This window comes from Cyprinus carpio, chromosome B20 (assembly GCF_018340385.1).
Source record: "Cyprinus carpio isolate SPL01 chromosome B20, ASM1834038v1, whole genome shotgun sequence".
Lineage (NCBI taxonomy): Eukaryota > Metazoa > Chordata > Actinopteri > Cypriniformes > Cyprinidae > Cyprinus > Cyprinus carpio.
This window is the reverse complement of record NC_056616.1, coordinates 12,358,201-12,380,218: the sequence shown is the minus strand read 5'-3', so window position 1 is coordinate 12,380,218 and position 22,018 is coordinate 12,358,201. Positions and strand designations below refer to the sequence as shown.

The window sequence follows — 22,018 nt, the reverse complement described above, 5'->3', positions numbered from 1 at the left end:
TGGAATACTGGAGCAATTTTATCTTGAAGAGAATTTGACTGATTTTTTGGTTAAACATGTGCTTTTACATATGCATATATAACAACTGAAACCTGAATATATAATTTAGGTTGGTGGTGCTGAAAGGAAATATCTATTGAGTGCAAATAAGGTCATGCCAACAGGAAGAAACCAAATAATGCTGGTGAAATTCTGCTGAAAATTTCGTCAGCAACACCAGCCACTTCCCTAAACAACCATAAAATTGGCAAAATTTAAGGCCCACTAAGACCAATAACTATAGTGCCCTCCACTAATATTGGCACCCTTGGTAAATATGAGCAAAGGTAGCTGTGGAAATAAATCTGCATTGTTCATCTTTTTGATCTTTCATTCAAAAAATTTACTAAATTCTAACCCATCACTGAAGTAAAACAATTGAAATTGGGGTGAAAATCTCATTGTGAAATAAATGCTTACTCTAGTTCATGTTGGCCACAATTATTGGCAGCCAATTACTGCAATGTATTTTCCCTACAGGGTTCAGGTCAGAGGATTAAGGGAATTTGGGCTTTGCCAACCCCTATTTGGGGGTGCCAAGAATTGTGGCCAACATGCATTGGAGAAAACATTTATTTCATAATGAGATTTTCTCCCCAATTGTTTTACTTCAAAGAAAGGTGAGAATTTTTGTAAATATTTTTGAATTAAAGAACAAATAAGATCAATGATGCAAATTTATTTTCACAGCCGCCTTTGCTTATATTTACCAAGGGTGTCAATATGGAGGGTACAGTATTTAACCACATCCTGCTAACCATCCAGAACACTCTTGCAACCACCTTGCAGCCGCCTGCTAATTTGACTGTATAGCATCAAAACATCAAAAACCTTCCTTGGTTTCGTTTGAGTTGAGGCAGTTTGCATTCCTTCACCGGAAACAGCATTTATTTATTAAATAATGAACACTATCAAAAATCACTTTCAGGATGAATAAATAATAAATAAGTTACAACTGTAGTGATAAATATATTAGCACCCACATTAACACAATAATGTTCTGTTTTTTTTTTAAATGCTCAAGCTCTTCCATGCATTTATAGTTTGTCAGCTGAAAATGTTTTTATGAAAGTGATTTAAAAAAAAATTAAATGCTATTTTCATGAGTTGAGGGAATGCAACCTGTCTCAACTATTGCCAACTTGACTAGATTTATTGAGACAGTTTTTGATGTTGGCTTGACGGAGTCTCACTATTTTAATAGGTTATTTTAAAGTGTGGAGTTTTTATAGTCAGCAGATAGATTACTTGGCCATTGCTTGGTGGTTGCAAAGTGTGTTGGTTGGTTACCTGGATGTGGTTAAACAAATAGGGCTGTTTGATGGTTGGTATGGGGTTTTGGCGAGTTGCTAGGTTATTATCACCGGCTGCTCTGGCTAGTTGCTAGGGGGTTGGGTGTTCTGCCTGGTTGCTGATTGATTCTAGGGTGTTCTGGAAGGTTGCTAGTAAATTCTAAAGGTCTTCTTGCTGGTTAGGAGTTGCTTTTGTTTGACAAGGTGGCTGGTGTAATTATTTTGTAAAATAATTGTCCTCCGTTACCTAATCCTTATTATAATTTAATTAATAATAATAATAATTAAAGATTAGACTCTATATTTTAACTCCAATTACTGGTTATAAACAGTACACAGTATTCACTGGATGAAAAAGAAAAACATCTTTAGTAGATTTTTGTGGGACAAGCAAGTAGTTTGAATGTACTGCATCTGTGGTGAGATCGATAGTGCTGGTTACATAACACCGTGCTGTTTGGACCGACGTCCCATCGGTTCAATCAATGTCTTTTTTGGAGTGCGACACCGCTGTCTGAATTCATCATATGACTGTGCTCGCTCCCGTCGGCGCCTCGTGAGCGCGCGTGCCACAGAGAGAGTAATGTAGCGCAGACACGGTTGGTTAACTCTTTGTACCGACTAGAAGCTGCACCGACCGGTGCCGGACAAATGATCTGACCTTCAGCGAACCGGAGGCTTGATCTCTACCATTCAGCCGTTTTCAACACACCACACCGGACTAATATCGGAACGTTTTACCGCGTCTGCTCGTTTTCTGTCGTAAACACATTTTTATTTGTTAGCGAGAGGTGGCCACGTCCTTGATTTTTCTGGCCTCGCGGTTTGGAAAAACCTAACACATTCTGAGTGGTTGTACCCAGGAATGGATACTGGAGTTGTCACTGAAAAGAAAAGGTAGGGATCCCAGTGTCTCTGTCAAACAAGGTGGTCTGCTGAGCGGAATTTGTTGTGTTTTGTATAGTAAACAGGCCAAAAGATATTCCTCCCCCGTCACACAGAACGTGTCGCCATTTTGTGTTGGATGGCTAACCAAACAACTAAAAGCGCTCATGCCGGCTATTTGTCTCTAAACAACCATTAAACGTTATTCTAAACAATTTAAAGACTCATATTTGTTACTTTGTAACGCATTATTTGTGTTTTTTGAGGTAACAGAGTGTCTAGTGTCTTTCTGTGGAAGAAAGCTAACAAAACGAACACGTTAGCTGCATGCTCACTTACACTTCCCCTGATTTATTGCTTAAACGGTTATAAACAGTTTATAATAGTATAGACATAATTCAGTTCTCATGAGAATGTCTAAACACGTTGTTTATATAGGCACATACATATTTGAGCGTGAATGTCGAATGCTTATATTAAAGATAAAATACATGCTTTTTCCAATAGTGTAATGATCAGACAGCTGCAAGTCTGTTACAATAGAGGAGAAAGTAAGCGGCATAAACTTTGCTCAGTGGATGCTAATTGTGTACTTTGTATTCTGGTATTTTGTACTGTGTGCATTTCTGAATGTTTTATGCAGAACTAGATAAAAAGAGCCATGAGCTAGTTATATGATGGGTCCCTTCTTTACCCTCAGACCCCTTGATCCCACAGTTTACATGAACTCGTTCCCCTTGTTCAGCCAGTCTGGCATATTTGTGGATAAAGGACTGGAAGCAGGAATCCGTCCTTGGATTCTGCTGACAGTGTCTTATTCTTTGTCAGGCCTGTCTTCAGTGTGGGCTCAGATGAGATGGAAATAAGTGTTGGTATTGCTAAAACTGGAAAATGTTGCTTGGTTTTTCGGTACTAGTGAATTTACGAGAAGGATGGCACTGGTATTGTAGATGATAAAAGATCCAGTGTGTCACCATTTAGGCCTGTATGTAAGTTACAGGTCAATTTGGCAGATTTCGGTTTTTGAGTTGTTGGAATTGCTGGTTAACCAATCATGTTTTACTTGAAAATTCTCATTGGGTTTGTGAACATGCATGCAAAGTGTTGTGGAGTGTGCGCGCAAAATTTCTATTACAATTACGATGTTTGCGGGTCAGTGTGCCTGTTGTATTTCATTAAAATACAAGAACCAGCTACACATACCTGAAATAAAAACTTTGTGGATACGATTTATGTAATAGTTCCTTAATTACTCTCTGATGGTATTTACATTTATGCTTTTGGCGCAGACATCTTTATTCAAAGAAACTTACACTGCATTGAAAGTGGACATTTTTATTATTTGTTGCTTGTTCATTTCTTCTGTTTGAGCTTCAGGAAGAATGCAGAAGAAGTGCTTTTCCATACTTTTAAAGTTCAAGATGTTTTTAAAAAATGTATTATAATCACTGTTTATGTAAAAAAAAAAAAAGTTCACTTTCTTGTAATACATGATAAATATTAAAGGTTTGCTGTTTTAAATGATTTTTTTTTTATAGTGTGTTCTTTGGTTGAATTGAATCCAAGGTCAGTTTGACCCTTGACCACTAAAATCATACCTAGATTTTTTTTATTTGTAGTTATAACAATACTGTGTGATAGGCTTTTAGTTTAGCATGCACTGAATGCATATATGATAAATAATGCGCAAAGGCAAAATGTAGCGAAATCTCAAATGGTTGACATTTATATCAAAGTTAATACATTTGCACATTATTTACACTTAGAACATAAAATATTTTTCCAGCTAAATTCGAGAATAATTACAATCAAACATTATGATATACTACTATATTGGTTATTCAGAAGTACTCACGCCATTACGTAAGATTTGTCATAACGCCTAATCCTTCCACCTAGGAAGACTTTTGAGCTCCTAAAAAATTAACTGGTTGAATATTGATAACTAAATAATATTGATAACTAAAATGGACACAGGTCTAAAAGTTGGCCTGATTCCCAATATAATTGGATTCACATAGATCACATGCAAGACCTTGAAACACAATGACAGAATCAATAGACCTCCATTTGATCCAAGACTTATCAAAACCTCAAAACCTCTAAAGAGGAAAACATAACAAGAGGGCCACATTTCAACATTCAAACTGAAAGAGGTTTTGCCACAAGACTGGGCAGGAAGTTGCTTTGACGTCAATGCTTAGAGTGATTAAGATTTGAGAGAAGAGATGCAAAGAGCATGTAGCAGCTTGAACTTGGATGCCAACCAAAATAATGTCAGAGGAAAATATTGCCACTGAAAACAAGGTATTACTCACTTTAAACCGGTTAAAAACTATATCTTCCATATTGAATAGTCAGAGGGTTTGCTTTTTGGTTTCACCTCACCCCAATCGGATGCATTTATGTTTGTGTTAAATTCATTCTTGCATTTAAGTGTAACAGATTCGACTAGAACCAAAGTGTTTTAAAAAGTTGGACTATTTTGTAACTTAGCTGTCCTAAAAATGCAACAATTTGTAGCGAGATGTTTAAAAACAGCGAGAGAAAAATAATCAAAAAAATGTCATGTCATAACATATCTATATAAGAATAAATTAAGACATGCACTGAAATTTTTTTTAGGAGACAATTTTCACTTAGACATTGCTGGCAAATTTCAATAATTACAAAGAAACTGCAAATAACACTTTTAATTAAACATGACATTTTGAAGTAGAAATACTGGAATAGTATTTTCTTTTAAAACACTCCAAAAAAAAAAAATACAGTGTAGTTGCTATCTATACTAGAAATTGGTTAGAAATGGACAGATATGGATTATTATATCACAAAGTTGAAAAATTAAAATAAAATAGGTAATTAAGTAATGCCAGTGAATGTAGACATGACAAGCTGGTGATTGCTTTGGCAAATGGATCGAGAGAATACAGCAAGTTGGATTTGCATCATGACAGATACAGTATCAGAACATGACATCTTGGTAATGTTATCAGCTTACTTTATTAACCATTTTGCTATCATGATGAGGCACATCCACTTCAAGTAAAGCTCTTGTATTTTGTCTTCTCATTGCGTTTTAAAACCATACAATGCAACCTCATACTTAAGCATTTGCATTTGAGTAAAAAGCTCCCCTTTGCTAAAGGGGCCTTCCAGCTACCCTGAATAGAGTCAGTAATGTAGACATATATTATTGAGCAGTCCATATATGGAGCTTAAAGAAGATGACAATGTACCGGCACGCACAGACACAAACAGGCTGAAAACCACAATTAAAATGCGTGTGTTAACATCCCCTGTGCACAAGGGTTTTCCTCTCTTTCTGGCCAAATGCTTTGCTTCAGAAAATACTTTGATGGGGAGGATGGGAGCAGTTAGGACGCCGTCTGTCTGAAGATGCTGTTTTTTCCTGCTAGGGCACTAGGCAGTATTAACCGTTTTCCCTTCTTTGTGTTGCGTGGCTTTGGCGGTTGACACAATGCCTACTCATTGTTTCTCATTGCTGCCTTGACCTTGGAGATCCTAGATGGGGAATATATAGATTCACTGCCAGTTGCATGGAGATCTCATTGGTCATTTAAATTATGAAAGCCAAAATGTATGTAGGCCTAAATCTGCATCACTTTATTCATTTGTTGTGTGTTTGAATCTGTGGGTATTCAGTTTAATTCAGAAGCCATTTTTAAAAATTCAGAACAATTCAATAAACAATTCAGTTTGATTCAGAATTTTTAAAAAGCTTATTATAAATGTATTTAACTGCTTCCCTTAATGTATTTTAGTGTAGAAAAATAATTTTATTGCCGTAAAACACATAATCCGTAACGTAATCCAACTAACATGATATAAACGTAATAATCTGACTACTTTTTATAACTTTTATATCACCTCAAGGCCACATGCAAATAAAGAAAAGAAAAATAAAATATCAACCAGATGACATTATAGTTGAATGCATGCCCGAAAATGGCACTGTTTTAACTTTGATAATAGCTGGAACGTTTCTGTGCAGTGAAAGCATTATGTTTCATAGGGAGTTGTTAACTGTATAAATGGTTTGAGACGAGTGGTGTTTACACTGTGTAATTTGTTGTTTGGCCATTAATGGTTTATAATTGAAAATGGAAAGAGTTATTTTGCGTCTTTCGATGAGAATACATGCAGATGAACTAACACTACATTGAAGCTCTGGTGGATCTTGACCCGCGGCTGCTCACAGTGCATTAGGAAATTTCATATTGTTGCAATGTAACTGTCTAACGCAACATTAATTCTCAGATGCTTTTGATCAAATTAAACAGGAACTCCACACGGTCTGCTGTTTTACAGACAATGATGTGTTTGTGCTGTTGTGCCTGAATGCCATTTACCTAAAGTGTAAGCTTTTGTTAACATTGAACATTTTTCTACATCGGTAAACCGTGAATGAACACCTGAAGGTGGTGGCTTTTGTTACAGATTGCACATTACTTTGTTGCTCTTTGTTGCCAGTAGCTTTGCTTGTTTTCAGAGACCTCCGTTATTGCAGTGAACTGAAACATTTGTCAAATGTGTGGGAGTTGGACTTTGCAGTGACAGAATAGGCAGAGGTCCCAAGGGTAATAGATAGGCTGCTTTGGAAATTATGATGAGATAGAGACTCAATTTAGCAAAAAGCTTTTTCATGATGACCTATTTGTCAGGAAAGAGGTTCTTTTCTGGCCAAGAGCTGTTTATTGTCCAGATCCTGACCTTGCTTGCTTGTAATACCAGTTACTTTATGGCTTGTTTTTGTGCGAACATTTGTTCCTTGTAGTGTACCGAAAAGTTTATGTTTGGAAATCTGTAAACTGTCCGACACTACAACATTTATCACCGTTGGCTGGGTTCCAAGGGTTGTAACTGTGTCTGTCACAGCATGTCCACACCCCTTTTACCAGCCAGTCAGATTGAAACTATCTTTCTGGCCTCTGACGTTGCAAGTTTTGACGCAATTCAAATGAGAGATTTAAAATAAGCTGACCTTGCTGCTGCCCTCAAGCACTAGTGCAGGAGGTCTCTCTTGTCAAACACCTAGCCAAAGTAACAAAACACTGTCCTTCCTTATCTTTTCAGGGTGAGCTCGGAGCGCAGGAAGGAGAAGTCCAGGGATGCAGCACGATCTCGCAGGGGAAAGGAGTCCGAGGTGTTCTACGAGTTAGCAAACCAGCTCCCCCTGCCACACAATGTCACCTCCCACCTGGACAAAGCCTCCATCATGAGGCTGACCATCAGCTATCTGCGCATGAGGAAGCTGCTCAACTCTGGTCAGTAAACAGACTTGAATATTTGCATCTACATACGCAAAATAGTTACACCGCATTCAAATGGGAATCAAAACATTGCCACCAGTAGATATTGTAAACACCATTCGATATTGTAAACAAATTTTGTAAACACTGAGCTGATGAACAGAGGCAAAAATGTGCAATCTGCACTGTCACTGAGGTAGAATCCTCAAAGGGTGCATATTAGTACTAATATGTACTTTTTAGATACTCGTGTGTACAGTACCATGGCTGCATAATTAACCGAAATTGCAGTGGCTAAGTAAGTTTATCAAATTGCAAAGTCTGTGATTTAATTAAGTAAGTTTTTGTTGACACGCAAGCAGCTCATGATCCAATGTTTTCAGTGTCTTGGAACAGCCGTTTGCAGTAAATACTGCTCCACTTGAGCTCATCTCTGCATCTACATTTTCAAAAACTTGAAATGAGACGCACTGATGAACCCGCTGTTGTCAACAAAAGTAAAGCTTACTTTCCCTGCAGTTAAGACAGCCGTCAGTATACGTATTGTAATTTTACAGCTGTTCTGTAAAATAAAATTATTTTTTATTAGTATTAACTTTGCTAATATTACTTTTGGTACTAATATGTAGCTTATCTTCCCTTCAAGGGTGCATAATAATACTAGTATTTACTTTTTAGGTAGTCATATGTACTGGCCTAGTGACAAGTTGTAACTCTCAAGATATTATATTTTCTGACAGTGTGAAAAAGGCTTATGTGCTGCTATGACCATATGCTTAATAGATTGCTAAAGGATGTTATTTGGCTTTACAGATGAATCAGAGAAGGAGAATGAGGTGGAGAGTCAGCTGAACAGCTTTTATCTGAAGGCCCTGGAGGGTTTCCTCATGGTCCTGTCTGAAGATGGAGACATGGTTTATCTCTCTGAGAATGTCAACAAGAGCATGGGACTCTCACAGGTAGCAAAATGTTTGTGTTTTGTTCTTTGCTGTTTAGATATAAAGCTTAAGTTGTAGCTGACTATCTCTACCATCTTTTCTTTCAGTTTGATCTGACTGGTCACAGCATCTTTGAATTTTCACACCCATGTGACCATGAGGAGCTGAGAGAGATGCTGGTCCACAGGACAGGTAATTCACACATGCTACACTGCAACATATTTCTGCAAAAAAAATACACAAGCCATCAATAATGAATGCATGAACTTAATTTTTTGTCCATGTTTAGGATCCAAAAAGACCAAGGAACAAAACACAGAGCGCAGCTTCTTCCTGCGCATGAAGTGCACACTCACTAGCAGAGGTCGCACTGTCAATATCAAGTCTGCTACGTGGAAGGTGAGATTTCTTAAACATCACTATTTTTTTTTTTTGGTATTCACAGCCTATATCCACAGATATACTTTCCCCCTAATTTCCTGGTACATTTTTAGCTCTTTGTTTTAGAAGGGTAACATTTGTATTACCCTGATTTGCTGTTTTTAAATGTTTAATTCATTTTGTTGACATTGCATGAATACAGGAAATTTAACAAGGAAGAAGGAAATAAACTTGAGTCTTATTGTGCAAAGAGCATCCTTATAGTAGTTTTTTATGACATACCCGCTATACAAAGACTTTGAACAGATATTTCCCCCTTCTCTCTCCTGCTAAAGGTTCTTCACTGCACTGGTCATGTGCGTGTGCAGGAGTGCGGCGAGGTTTCGGGAGACTCTGGCTTTAAAGAGCCTCCTCTGACCTACCTTGTGCTCATCTGTGAGCCCATTCCTCATCCCTCGAACATCGAGGTGCCTCTGGACAGCAAGACCTTCCTTAGCCGCCACACTCTGGACATGAAGTTTTCGTACTGTGATGAAAGGTTAGCAGAAAGATGTAGGGATGCTAGGGAACCGACAACCGATGCTCGTTAACCGATTATTAACCATTAACCAACAAGATTATTTAAATTTAGAATTGAATAAAATTAGAAAGGATAAGTGTCTGTGACCCGTTAAAAATACTAACATTTGTTTCCCGGGAATTAATTTTAAATGCGTAAAAAGCAGCAAACAACAGAACGTGTGGATTCACATGGTCATCACATCACCCACCTGCAGCGCTTCTGCTAGCGGAGAAAACATAATAAAGCTAGGCTTTATATAGGCATATATAGACATAATGAATAAATAGGCCTATACAATAAATATTTTTACTTAAATATTGAATAAAGAAAATGAACGAAAAACTGTGCAACGAGTAGCCTAGTATGCAGAGTTTGTGCTGCATGAAAGGAAACCAGACAGCAGAAAGCGGCATCTTATTTTTCTTTAGGCTTATTTTACAAAAGCACAAAGATTTTACAATTCCAGTTATCTTTATGACTAAAAGGAGTTCCTTCCACTGTTAGAGAAAAAAAAAATCAAGTGATTGCATCAGCGTCGCATGAGCGCACACAGTTAAGCATTGCTTCCTTGACAATGCAGCCTGTTTATTATCATAATAAAATACAGTCAGTCAAACATGGGAACAAAAAAAACCCCACACTGCTCGGTTTAAATATGCAGTCAAATCTGTGCCATTAAGTGTTCTCACCGTACTACCGTGTTGAATGAGAGTCACAACGTTGGTTTCAGTTCCGTTTTAGCCTAAATTAATTCGTTTTGGCTTGTCGTTTATATTGCTATAGCTTCTTTTATTTTTAATTCTTGTTTTTTCTAAATAGTCAGTTGAAAGGATTTGTTGTGGAGTGAGGGGAACTAAAATAGCCTAGCCATGTTTACAGTGTTTATTATAATGTTTGTAAACATTTTGTGTGTCAGCATTAGGCCTGTTTCTGAATGAAATAATAAAACGTGACTTGTTTTTTTTCTCTCTAAAAACACTTTTTTTTTATGTGTAGCATATTTTAACCATGCAGCAAACCTTTTTAAATATTTTGATAAATTACTGAAAATAAATAAGACTTTTTAAACCGTTTAACTGATTGTATTAATCGGTCAAAATTCTTAACGGTCGGTTAATGGTTAACCAGTTATAATGAACATCCCTAGAATGATGTAATGCCCTCATATCCACCTTATTTTACAAAGCACAAGAAAGCTATTTCCTGTGATGTGTAAGACTACTGAGTCATTAACTGCTATAGGTAAATAAATAAAAGATTAACAAAGTGCAATAAAAGATAAAACTATTTGTGCTACAAACCAGTGTGTTTATGATTAGCATAATAGATTAAAATAACATAAAAAATACAAGTTTGCAGTATAAAGCAGCGTAACAGACTTTTAAAAACCTAACTGAAAAAATTAAAATAACATATAGCGAATGAAACGGGAAGCCTTGAACATTAAAATTTACAAATGACCATTCCTGCTTTAATGTTACACCAAACTATTTCCCCCAGATTATGTAGATAGATTGGCACACAGCTCCTTTTCTTTCTTCCTTTTGTTTTGTTGAAGTGTAAATGGTTTGGCCTGCCATACTTTATTTCCCTATTTTGTTTTGTTTTATGTATTTGGGTTTGCCTTGATGGTATCTGTGCCTCGCAATGAATACTGTGCGTGCAGACCAGTTGTTGACATTTCTTTGAATAAAAGCAATGCTGTAAAACGAGTTCAGTAGGCCAAAGCACAAAAGTCTGTGTTGTGTACTTTTACAAATGTTATTAACACCACCTAGTGGCAGAAGCCTGTAGTATTTTTAAGCCTTTGCTCAGTTTTGGCATACTACAATACCTAGTTACTATCCCTGAGCTGAACTATAATATTAAAAAACGATAAGCTATATAATAATAATTAATAATTCTATAAAAAAAAACACTAATAAAAATGGCAAAAGCAGACAACAGAATTACTAAAACCTTTAACTAAAATTAAATAGTAAAAACCAGTTGCCATGATTGACACAGGATTGTTCATATTAAGACCAAATACAGATCTAAGTTAAATATAATATATGGTCTTATGAGAACTAAAAATGGGTTACAGAACACAGAAGATTGAGACCCCTGTATTAGACTTCTCATATCCAGATCATGTTGAAGTGGCAGTTGTTTCAGCATGTAGCTACTTAATTGCAAACTTCTCACTCTTTTTTTCACAGGATCACAGAGCTGATGGGATATGAGCCAGATGATCTGCTGAACAGGTCTGTGTACGAATACTATCATGCCCTGGATTCAGATCACCTTACCAAGACACATCACAACTGTGAGTACCTGGACAGAATGCATACCTTATAGGGCTGTGAATCTATGGGTAAACAGTGAATCAATTCGATTCACGATTCATAGGGTTTCGATTCGATTCAAGAACGATTTTTGCAAATTCAGAACGAATCGATTCAAGACAATTCACAGTTAAATTCGAGAAAAAAAAAAAAACACTTTTGTCCGATGTTAGTTTAATGATGCTATGGCATGAGATATGGAATATGTAGAAGTAATATATTTTAAATACATTTATTTCAAACTAAGTATAGTTCAAATGTATTAATACATTTACTGACATATTGCTCAAAACTTACTGATATAAAAATTATAATTAAACTTTTTTTGGATTACTTCTTGTGCGCAATGCACATTTCTTAATATTAAGTTTAAAATTTGTTTTAATGTCCCTGTTAATGAAGATTGTATGATCTTTGAATAATATCAGTCTTTAAATGCAAGATATTGTAATAATGTACCTGAAGTATACTTGCAGTAGTTCCACTTTAGCACAGTCAAGTGTAGGCTACTTCAGTATATAGGCCTGTTTAGTTGGACTTTAACATTACTTCCTCACAATTAAAGTGCATTAAGTACAAAATTAGCTGTTCCAATTTAACAGACTTTAAGTATACCAGTTTAGTATACTACAAGTACAGTTGGAGGGTATTTTTATTTAGCACCTAAATATGTAAATGTATTTGTAGTAGACGTAGCATGGAATAAATGTAATTCAAATACATCTGAGTATATTTATTTTTCACTCTAGTATGTATAATTAAATCTTCCTACTTGTATGATAAATTTATTTTTAGAAATTATTAATTTTATATTTTAGAACACTGAATAGGGCAAATAGTCAAAACAAATATTTTTCCATACTTTTTTTCCCCCAATAGGCTACTTTTCCAGACCTGCAAATTAGGCCTACTTAAGTGAAATACTTTTTTAAACCGCGCAGGAACCGGTGAGCTAAAGGAAATCATGTTGTTTTACATAAACCTCTGAAAAAGCTGGGTCGCGAACTTGCGTTGCCCGAAGCACAACCACACTACATATCGAAGCACTGCCTATACAAGGATATCGGCTCCGACTGTTAGAAGATATTTAAATGAATGTTATAATCATAAAAAAGTTAAACAGCATATTTGTTCAGTGATAACTACCTGCTGTAAAACCATAAACATAACGGTCTTATCACATTTAACTGTATGAAGTCCTGGTTCAAGCTCCGCCTACTTCTGGTTTTACCTGACTAAAGATACAAATAATTTTGTGATTGTTACAGATACAAATACTGGCTTTGCTGCACACCCCTAACAAACAGTAACATACAATACACAAGAGAATACAATGCAAAAAATCTTGCTGAAGATAGAGCCATTAGAAACATTTTATGTTAACTATTGTGTAGCATAGTGTGAATGTATAGGGTAACATTCTACTGTATGTCACACCTTGATGTGAGCTTCTTTATCTTATTCTCATAAAATAAACTGCTACAGCATTCAACTTTTCCTCTCTGTCGACGAATGATGATTCTGAAAGAACACATGCCGATGTCTATTTGCTATAATGACGAACACAACTTTTATGCATCTGATTGACAGATAAACCTCACCCTCTTATTTCAAGGTTGTTGTTAATGCTGTGGTTATTTTAACAGTTTTCTTCATGCATTCGATTTAACAACATTAAGTTAAAAGTAATTTATCATTCATTGGAACCGTGCATAATCTTTTAGACACTTAGATTGTTTTGGCTCCATCCAAAAATGGGCAGCCTTCTTCAGCTGCTCAATTTGGCTGGTCAGAAAATGTGTCCGTGAGAGCTACAAACGGAGTGCGAGCGCAGTCCTGTGACAGGCAGTAAATAGTGGAGCATGTGAAGGAGAGATGTGAGGCACAAACAAGACACTGTTTAAGGTCTCCATTAATTTGTGCTTGTAGTAATTTAATGTGTATATATTTTAAAGCACTGAATAGCTATAGAAATTGCGATTCATTCAGTTCTAAGCGTTCTAAATCGATTACTGTCCGAAATCAACGATTCTAAAATCCATGTTTCAAGATCGATGCATATGCATCGTCAGGGTTTGTAATCGATGCATCGAGAAAACAAGTGAATCGTTACACCCCTAATACCTTATCATGGTAAAGGTTTCACTTTAACGTGCAAAACTGTTACAAAATATGTCTTGTTGATTACTTCTGATTGGAGTGTGTTATTTTTCCCAGTGTTTGCAAAGGGCCAGGCCACCACAGGCCAGTACCGCATGCTGGCTAAGAAAGGTGGTTTTGTGTGGGTGGAGACTCAGGCCACCGTTATCTACAACCCCAAGAATTCTCAGCCACAGTGCATTGTGTGCGTCAACTATGTTCTCAGGTACGGATTCAGTTTACAGATCTTCAGTAAACCAGTGGATTTATAGAAGCAAAATATTGTGAAAAGTGCTTGCGTGTGTATACAGTTTAGGGCTGCAACTAACGATTATTTTGATAATCGATTAATCGGTTGATTATTTTTACGATTAATCGATGAATCGGTTTATGTACTTATATTTTAGTTTTGCCCATTTTTTTCCCCAAGTAAATTATTAACAAAGGGTCTTTATCATTCAACATAGACTTTTTAGAGATTTTAACCATTTTGCATTGTCATATCCTCATCAAAAACATACCTGGAGTTGTGTTTTATTATGTTAGTTATCCTTTGTCTAACTCTTCTGCAATCAAAACACTGACCCATACATACTCTAGCAAATTTCACAAGGAGGTTTCAAATAATGTTTTCACCATGGCAGTCCTTAGGGCTCCTAAAGTACTTTAACATCCCGAACAAAGCTTATTAAGGAATCTTTCAGAACATATTTTCACGAAGAATAAGAATAAAACAGAATAAAATTGCAGTAAATTGCATTTTATTATTTTTTTTCCTGTAAACACACAGCTTATAACTGGGAAACAGCTTTATAGCTTATGCTGTGAAATTGTAAACAATCCTTCGAATAAAGTGCCAATGGCATGAAACCTGAATGGAACTCACATTTTAAAGTAACATTTTAAAGTTAAAACCATCAGAAGGTTGTCCAGAAAAAAATTGGACACACACAAAAAACCTGCTGTGTGAAAAAGTGCAGTGAATACTTAGAAAAAAAAGTGCATTTCAAATACATTTAAACATTAACCTCTCTCAGTCAGTCATAATTAGGCTGCAAGACTGAATTATGAACTGGTAAACGACAAAGCTTTAAATGTTAATTGTTAAAAAGCAATGTTATCAGCTTTTACGACTAAACATTTGCAAAAAACATTGTACTGCAGAATCTGCACAAATAAAAGTCTGAACACTGTGATTTTCATCGGATTTAAATATGTAGTGGTCCTTTTAACAGTGCAAAATTCAAAAATGTAATAAAGCGATAAAATGTTAACAAAACAGCTTATGCCTGAACTGACTGGAATTCGACTACCTGTGGGAAATGAGGAAGACCACTATTCACTCATTATTTGAGAAAAACTTTGCATTGCAGTGCAAAAAGGTTAACATGTCCAAATGTTCAGGGCTTAACAGTTAGGCTTGCTCTCTTTTTAGAGGATATGTTTCCTGCCACAGAAAACAGCCGCAGTTTACAGGTTACTCTTCTTTTTTGAAGGCTCAAAGTAAAGTGCTCCCACACTTTGGATGACTTCGTCCGATTAGTTTTATCTTCCGCTTTTTTCTTTTTCTTACTGGAGCTTACTCCACTGCCGCCTGCCTCACTCATCACGCTGAATGCTGCAGAGACGCTGTGCGGGAAGCACGTGACATAAAACGAGGCCAGCTATTGGCTTTTCGCTGCTTCTCCTGCTGTACTGGCTGAGTAAAACCTCCGGTGGCTCATTACTGCCACACTTTGGTCACCGCAGATTTAAAATATGCACGAAATGAGCCGCTTACGGCAAATAAAAATTATTTAGCAACGAATCGATTACTAAATTAGTTGACAACTATTTTAATAATCGATTTTAATCGATTAAATCGATTAGTTGTTTCAGCTCTAATACAGTTGTGTCTGTGATCATAATTCAACTTACCATTCTGTCCCGTCCAGTGGCATTGTGGAGGGGGATGTTGTCCTGTCCTTGCAGCAGAACATGACTGAGCCCAAGGCTGAGGAGAAAGAGAACCAGAAGATGGAAGATGAGGCCTCTGAGGTGGACATACTCAAACTCTTCAAGCCAGAAAGCCTCAAGTGTCCCATGAAGAGCCCTGACCTGTATGAGAAGCTGAAAGAGGAGCCCGAGGCTCTCAATGTGTTGGCACCTTCTGCAGGAGACACCATCATCTCTCTGGACTTCAACAACTCAGGTGCTTCCTGAAGGATGGTTACATGCTTAAATGGAACAGATTAAGATTTGCTTGCAGCAAATGAAGTGAGAGCTGACAGTCAGAGGTGACATGAGCAAAGAGCATATATTTATTCTCATTATTCTCATCTTGTTTAATCATAGATGATATTCCTGCAACTTACATGAATGCTTCCCCTCCACAGTGTTCATTTTTATTAGCGAAAAAGTGTAATTGTCAAAATAAAATGACATTCTTAACAGCAGCAAAGTTCAATAGCTGTGGCTCGTTGTGCAGCCCACCAGTAATGTAAGGCAACCAGAAGTTGAAGAAGAACGTCTACTATCGACTGACAGCTCATACACTTCCATTCAAAAGTTTGGGGTTGGTAAGATTTTTGTAATGTTTATCCAAAAAAAGTATCTTATGCTCACCAAGGCTGCATGTATTTATTCAAAAATACAGTAAAATCAGTAATGTTGTGAAATATTGTTTCAATTTAGAATGGCTGCTTTCTATTTTAATATATTTAAAAATGTAATTCATTTCTGTGATAACAAAGCTGGATTTTCAGCAGCTGTTGCTCCAGTCTTTAGTGTCACATGATCCTTCAGAAATTATTTGAATTTAGGATTCTTTAGGAATAGTAAGTTCAGATGAACAGAATTTATTTGAAATAGAATCTTTAGTTTTTTTTTTATCACATTTGATCTATATAATGCATCCTTTCTAAATCCCTCAAAAAATTAATTCTTACTGGCTCCAAAACTTTTGAGTGTACCTTAATATAATAATGCCTAGGCAATTATTTAAGAAAAATGTGTTTATATATTAAATATATTTATATATAATATAAATTATATGAATATAAATGTATACATATAAATATTTTCTAAATATATACATGCATGTGTGTGTATTTATATATACATAATAAATATATACAATACACACACACATATAATGTTAATGAAAACTTTTATTTTGGATGTGATTAATCGCGATTAATCATTTGTCAGCACTAATATATACACACAATTCCTTGATGTGCTACCAATGATAATTTAACAGAATTAAATTTCCTCCAGATTCTGACATGCAGCTGCTGAAGGAGGTGCCCCTCTACAATGATGTCATGCTGCCCTCCAGCAGCGAGAAGCTGCCCATCAGTCTGTCTCCTCTGACGCCCACCGACTCCGCCCCAGTTCTGACCAAACTAGACACCGGAGCGGAGGACTTCCCTTTCAGCTCTGCCTCTGATCGTGGTCCAGACTCCACAAACACACCTTCCACATCTGGACTGGGCTCCTCGGGGGTAAAGACTCAATAAACACTTGCTTTTTTTAGCTGCTATTCTTAGTCATTTAAAAGGGTTGCTCCTTTTTATTGATTAATGAGATCCTGTGTGTCTCAAAGACTTCAAGTGTGTGTTTTTTTTCTTAGCCTAACAGTCCCATGGATTACTGTTTCCAAGTAGACTCAGACATCAATTCTGAATTCAAACTGGACCTGGTTGAGAAACTGTTTGCTATCGATACCGAGGCAAAGACCCCTTTTAGCTCCCAGGTAACCTTTTATCTGAAATCTCTCTCTCTGTGGTCATTATTGCATTACATAAACTTCACAAGACAAATATCTGCGACTTCTAGGACATGGAGGATCTTGACCTAGAGATGCTGGCTCCATACATCCCAATGGATGATGACTTCCAGCTGCGCATCCCCTCTCCGCTGGATCCGCTCCCCTCTGGCCCTCACTCTGTGTCAGCCATGAGCTCCCTGTTCCAGCCCTTATCCTCCCCTGCATCTCCAGCCTCTTCCTCCAGCAGCACAGTGAAACAGGAGCCGTCATCTCAGGGCCCTTCGCCCTTGCACCTGCTGCAGGAGGTGTGCAATGCCCCTGTCTCACCCTTCAGTGGCAGTCGGGACGTTTCCCCTGCTCGGTCCTCCACCCCACAGAACAGCAATCAGCTCAACAAGAGGTAAAGCTCTCACTGGCATGACTTCCTGCTGGCAATCTCAGTCAGATCAATTAATAGCTGATCAGTATTAAACGGCAAATAGATTAGATTCGAGCCAAAAACTGTTCTATCGTGACCATAGAGCTGGGATTTGGACTTCATTTAGATGTCATTACTAGTAGATTATCTGATTTTGTGTTTGTTGCTCCAATTTCCCAGAGAGCTGTCTCCAAAGATGTTGGCTATCCAGAACGCCCAACGCAAGAGGAAGCTGGAGGAAGTGACATCACTTTCTGAGGCTGTTGGACTGGTCAGTATGAAAATAGATTTTATGCAAAGATTAAGTAAAACTGCATAAACTATGACCAAATTTATGTTAGTATTTAAAATATAAATAATATTTAAAATTACTATATATATAATATGTAAATTAATAAAATTGTTCAGATTAATGTCATTTTTTTATTACATAAATTATTTAATTGTTTTTATTACGTTTTGCATAAATTTGTTTTGAAAACATGGCTGATAAAAAAAAAAAACAAACAAAAAAAAAAGTTGAGAAACATCATGTGAAGTGATTCTTGAAGATTTGTTTTCCATTTACTTCCAAAACTAATGGCCACACTCCAATTTCCTGCAGAGTGCTTTACTTCAGAGTGTGGACAGTGCTATAGAGCCTGGAAAGAGGGCAAAGGTTTTAGAGCTTAAAGGATCGAGTGTGCTTGGAGGAAACAAAACCATTCTCATACTGCCCTCTGGTGAGTGACAAGACCATCATCACTACTATACCATGTATTTTATCGATTTTTAAATGCAAACCATTGTTAGAAATGCAGGAAGCCCAAAGAAAACCCAATTATTTAATTATTTTAGTACTTTTTACCTGATGGCAACACCACTTGGCATTTTTAGAGTTCTGTTCTAAGCATGTATATACAGTTGTCTGTAAACCAGTTTGTCTTTTCCCCTCTGATTGTGCAGATGTGGCCAGTCGTCTGTTGTGCAGTTCTTTAGAGAGCTGCAGTGGGCTGCCTCAGCTAACACGTTACGACTGCGAAGTCAACGCTCCCGTGCAGGACCGCCATCATCTGCTGCAGGGAGAGGAGCTCCTGCGTGCTCTGGACCAAGTCAACTGAGCTTTGCTGTGTTTAGCAATTCCAAACACTGCATCTCTCTTGCCCCTTGACCCCTGCCCGCCCGATCCCTGAAATCTGCCTCCACTTGTCTGCTTTTATTCCAAGCCCTAATATTCTCTATAAACCCCAGTATTTAAAAAATGTACTAGATAACCTGCACCTTCCATTGATCTCGCTAGTGAGCCCAGAGGGAGTACATCCATCCCAGTGCGTAGAGGGCCTGGAGACAGACGAGCGTAATGTAACTTAACAGTGGCATCAACCAGACAAGAGTTAAGAGCCTTAATGTGAAATGCACATTGACGCACAGATGCTGATGCGTAACAATCTCCCACACTCCCTCTGGATTCCCTGCTTTTACCTAAAAACCCTCCATTGTGTTTTATGCCCCTCCCCAAAGTGTGTGTATTGTAGCTACAGTCGCACAATGATCTATTTTCTTAAGACAGAATACCAGCAGTCCATGCAATATACGAAACCATTTTTACGAATATGTACTTTTAATGAAAGATTGAACAATTTATTTTTTCTCTTCTCTCTTCTGAGTTTTGTTGTGTAACGGTTACGCGAGAGTTCTTTGTGTGCACTCACAGGCTCAACGTCTGGTCGATGTTTGTGAGTGTTGCTTTCTTATTTGCTTACATCACTTTAAGTTTTCTCTTGAACATCACAGATAAATTGTAAAAAAGCCATTGAAAGTAACGATGGAGATTGTGCAAAAAAGGGAATTCAAAATCATGCTGTGGTTTTCTCATTATGGTTTTTGTCTCAAAGAGATTAAAACAGATTTATAGTTTAATTATGCAATAGATTTTTATATTTTTAGTGGTCATTGTTTCTCTGTTTAGTTCTCTTTGTGGTAGATGCTTATGGTAATTCATGCTTGTGAGATATCATAGCTGGTAACCATTTTCTTTTTCTGCTTCATGAGCTGTTTTAGATCATGCAAAGCTGATGTATCATTTACATCCCAGTTTTATAAGTATTTATAATGGCATTAGAACATGAATGCGTAGTTTTAAGTAAGACGAAACTTTTTTTCATCATGCTTTCAATGGAATGTCAGCCTGTTGACAAAGTCCTGCAAGTATTTTATGACCTTTTATCCCGTTTTTCAATAGACATTTTCTTTTATGTTATTGTAAGTCTCATTTATCTCTACAGTCTCCAGTCTTTTCCTTTATTCTTAACACTAAATGTTTTGTTTATTGCATAATCAGTAAAAGACAATTGTGGACCAGAATTTTGTGATGTATGTTTCAATTGACATGACACTTTTTTTATCTGGATCTATTAAGTTATTCAGGAGTACATTAAATTGCATTTCAGACATAGTGACAATACACTTCCATGATGAACTTTCTTTTAATATCGGAATTAAAGTAAATGTCCAAGTGTCTGGACATTGTAGAGAAAGGCTGAATTTTTTGATGGAAAAGTTATTGGCAACGTAGTTTGGTGTAATTTTAATTAAAATTTCATTAAAAAAATAAGCACTGAAGCAGCTTTGTTTTAAAATATAAACTTGTTTGTTTTTTTTTGTGTTTTTTAAAAGAACGAAAGGTTTTATTTTATTGTAAAATACAATTTTAAAAATGCTGTAAGCCATTGTGAAAAACACAGGAAACCCCAAGAAAAGTATTTATATTCATTATTTAAATATCATGATACGTTTCTTTAGAGTCGTCAGTCAATTTCTGTTGTTGAAAATGGTATAAATGTTTTTAAAATCAACATGAATATAGAGATAGAATTTCTAAGACTTGTGTTTTGAACTTCATTTTCACAACCTGATTTCTTTTACCATTTGTTTCAGTGAACCGGTTAAAAAGCTTTTCAAACACATGAAAGCACCTTTCTTAGAATATATTAATATGGGTGGTTTATTGCCTTTACATTGAATAATACATTTTTGATCAGTGGCAATTTCCATACGATGCAGTTTTGCACCTTTAGCACCCAAAACAAACAGTAATGCACAAGGCCTCTGTATGTTCAGTAGACCTATCCGATTAGAAGGGAAAAAAAAATTAACAACCCTGCTTATACAATTTTGCATGTATTAAAACAAAATCATGGAGGATCAGGTTGATGAGAAGCCTGCTGTGGCTGGTGGGGTAGATGATTGGAAAAAAGAGGAAAAAAGAAAGAAGGTTTGGAGATGGCCCTCTATCCCCTTTGGAGAAGAGCTGTGGTGGGAGGACAAGCTGAGTGAAGGAGGATTTGGCTCTGTGTATAAAGGGATTCGCTACAAGGATGGTCTTAATGTATTATTTGTTATTATTATTATTGAAAACTCATACTGACAAAAAATGGTTTACTTGTTTTAAAATTCCTGTTTGGGATTTAAGTTCTGTTCAGGATTCAGGACTGGAATGATATCTTATATATGTATATATATATATATACACACACAGGTGCATCTCATAAAATTAGAATATCGTGAAAAAGTTCTTTAAAAAAGTTGAACTTTAATATATTCTAGATTCATTACATGTAAAGTAAAACTTTTCAAAAGTTTTTTGTTTTAATTTTGATGATTAGAGCTTACAGCTCATGAAAGTCAGAAATCCAGTATCAAAATATAAGAATCAAAAAAAAGGATTTGCAAAACAGAAAAGTTTAAGTTATTTAAAGTATGTTCATTTATGCACTCAATACTTGGTTGGGCTCCTTTAGCACAAACTCCAGCATCAGTGAGGTGTGGCATGAAGCGACCAGCCTGTGGCACTGCTGAGGCATGATTAAGCCTTAAGCTCGTCTGTATTGTTGCTTGACTGTTTCTCATCTTTCTCTTGAAAATATCACATAGATTTCATATCAAGCCAATCAAGCACAGAAATATCATGGTCAGCAAACCACTTGGAACTGGTTTTGGCACAGTGGGCAGGTGCTAAGTCCTGCTGGAAAAGG

At 36.5% G+C, this 22,018-nt stretch overlaps 1 protein-coding gene across 1 annotated transcript; it reads left to right on the top strand.

Moving 5' to 3' along the window:
* Positions 1-1,738: 1,738 nt before the first annotated feature.
* On the top strand, positions 1,739-20,348 carry LOC109100693 (hypoxia-inducible factor 1-alpha-like). The gene is made up of 15 exons (XM_019114129.2): positions 1,739-2,228; positions 7,314-7,504; positions 8,303-8,448; positions 8,535-8,619; positions 8,717-8,826; positions 9,144-9,346; positions 11,572-11,678; positions 13,915-14,062; positions 15,771-16,027; positions 17,095-17,321; positions 17,450-17,572; positions 17,656-17,987; positions 18,186-18,276; positions 18,610-18,727; positions 18,951-20,348. The coding sequence occupies exons 1-15, from the start codon at positions 2,197-2,199 to the stop codon at positions 19,103-19,105; spliced, it is 2,325 nt and encodes a 774-aa protein (XP_018969674.2). The 5' UTR covers positions 1,739-2,196; the 3' UTR covers positions 19,106-20,348.
* Positions 20,349-22,018: the final 1,670 nt, after the last annotated feature.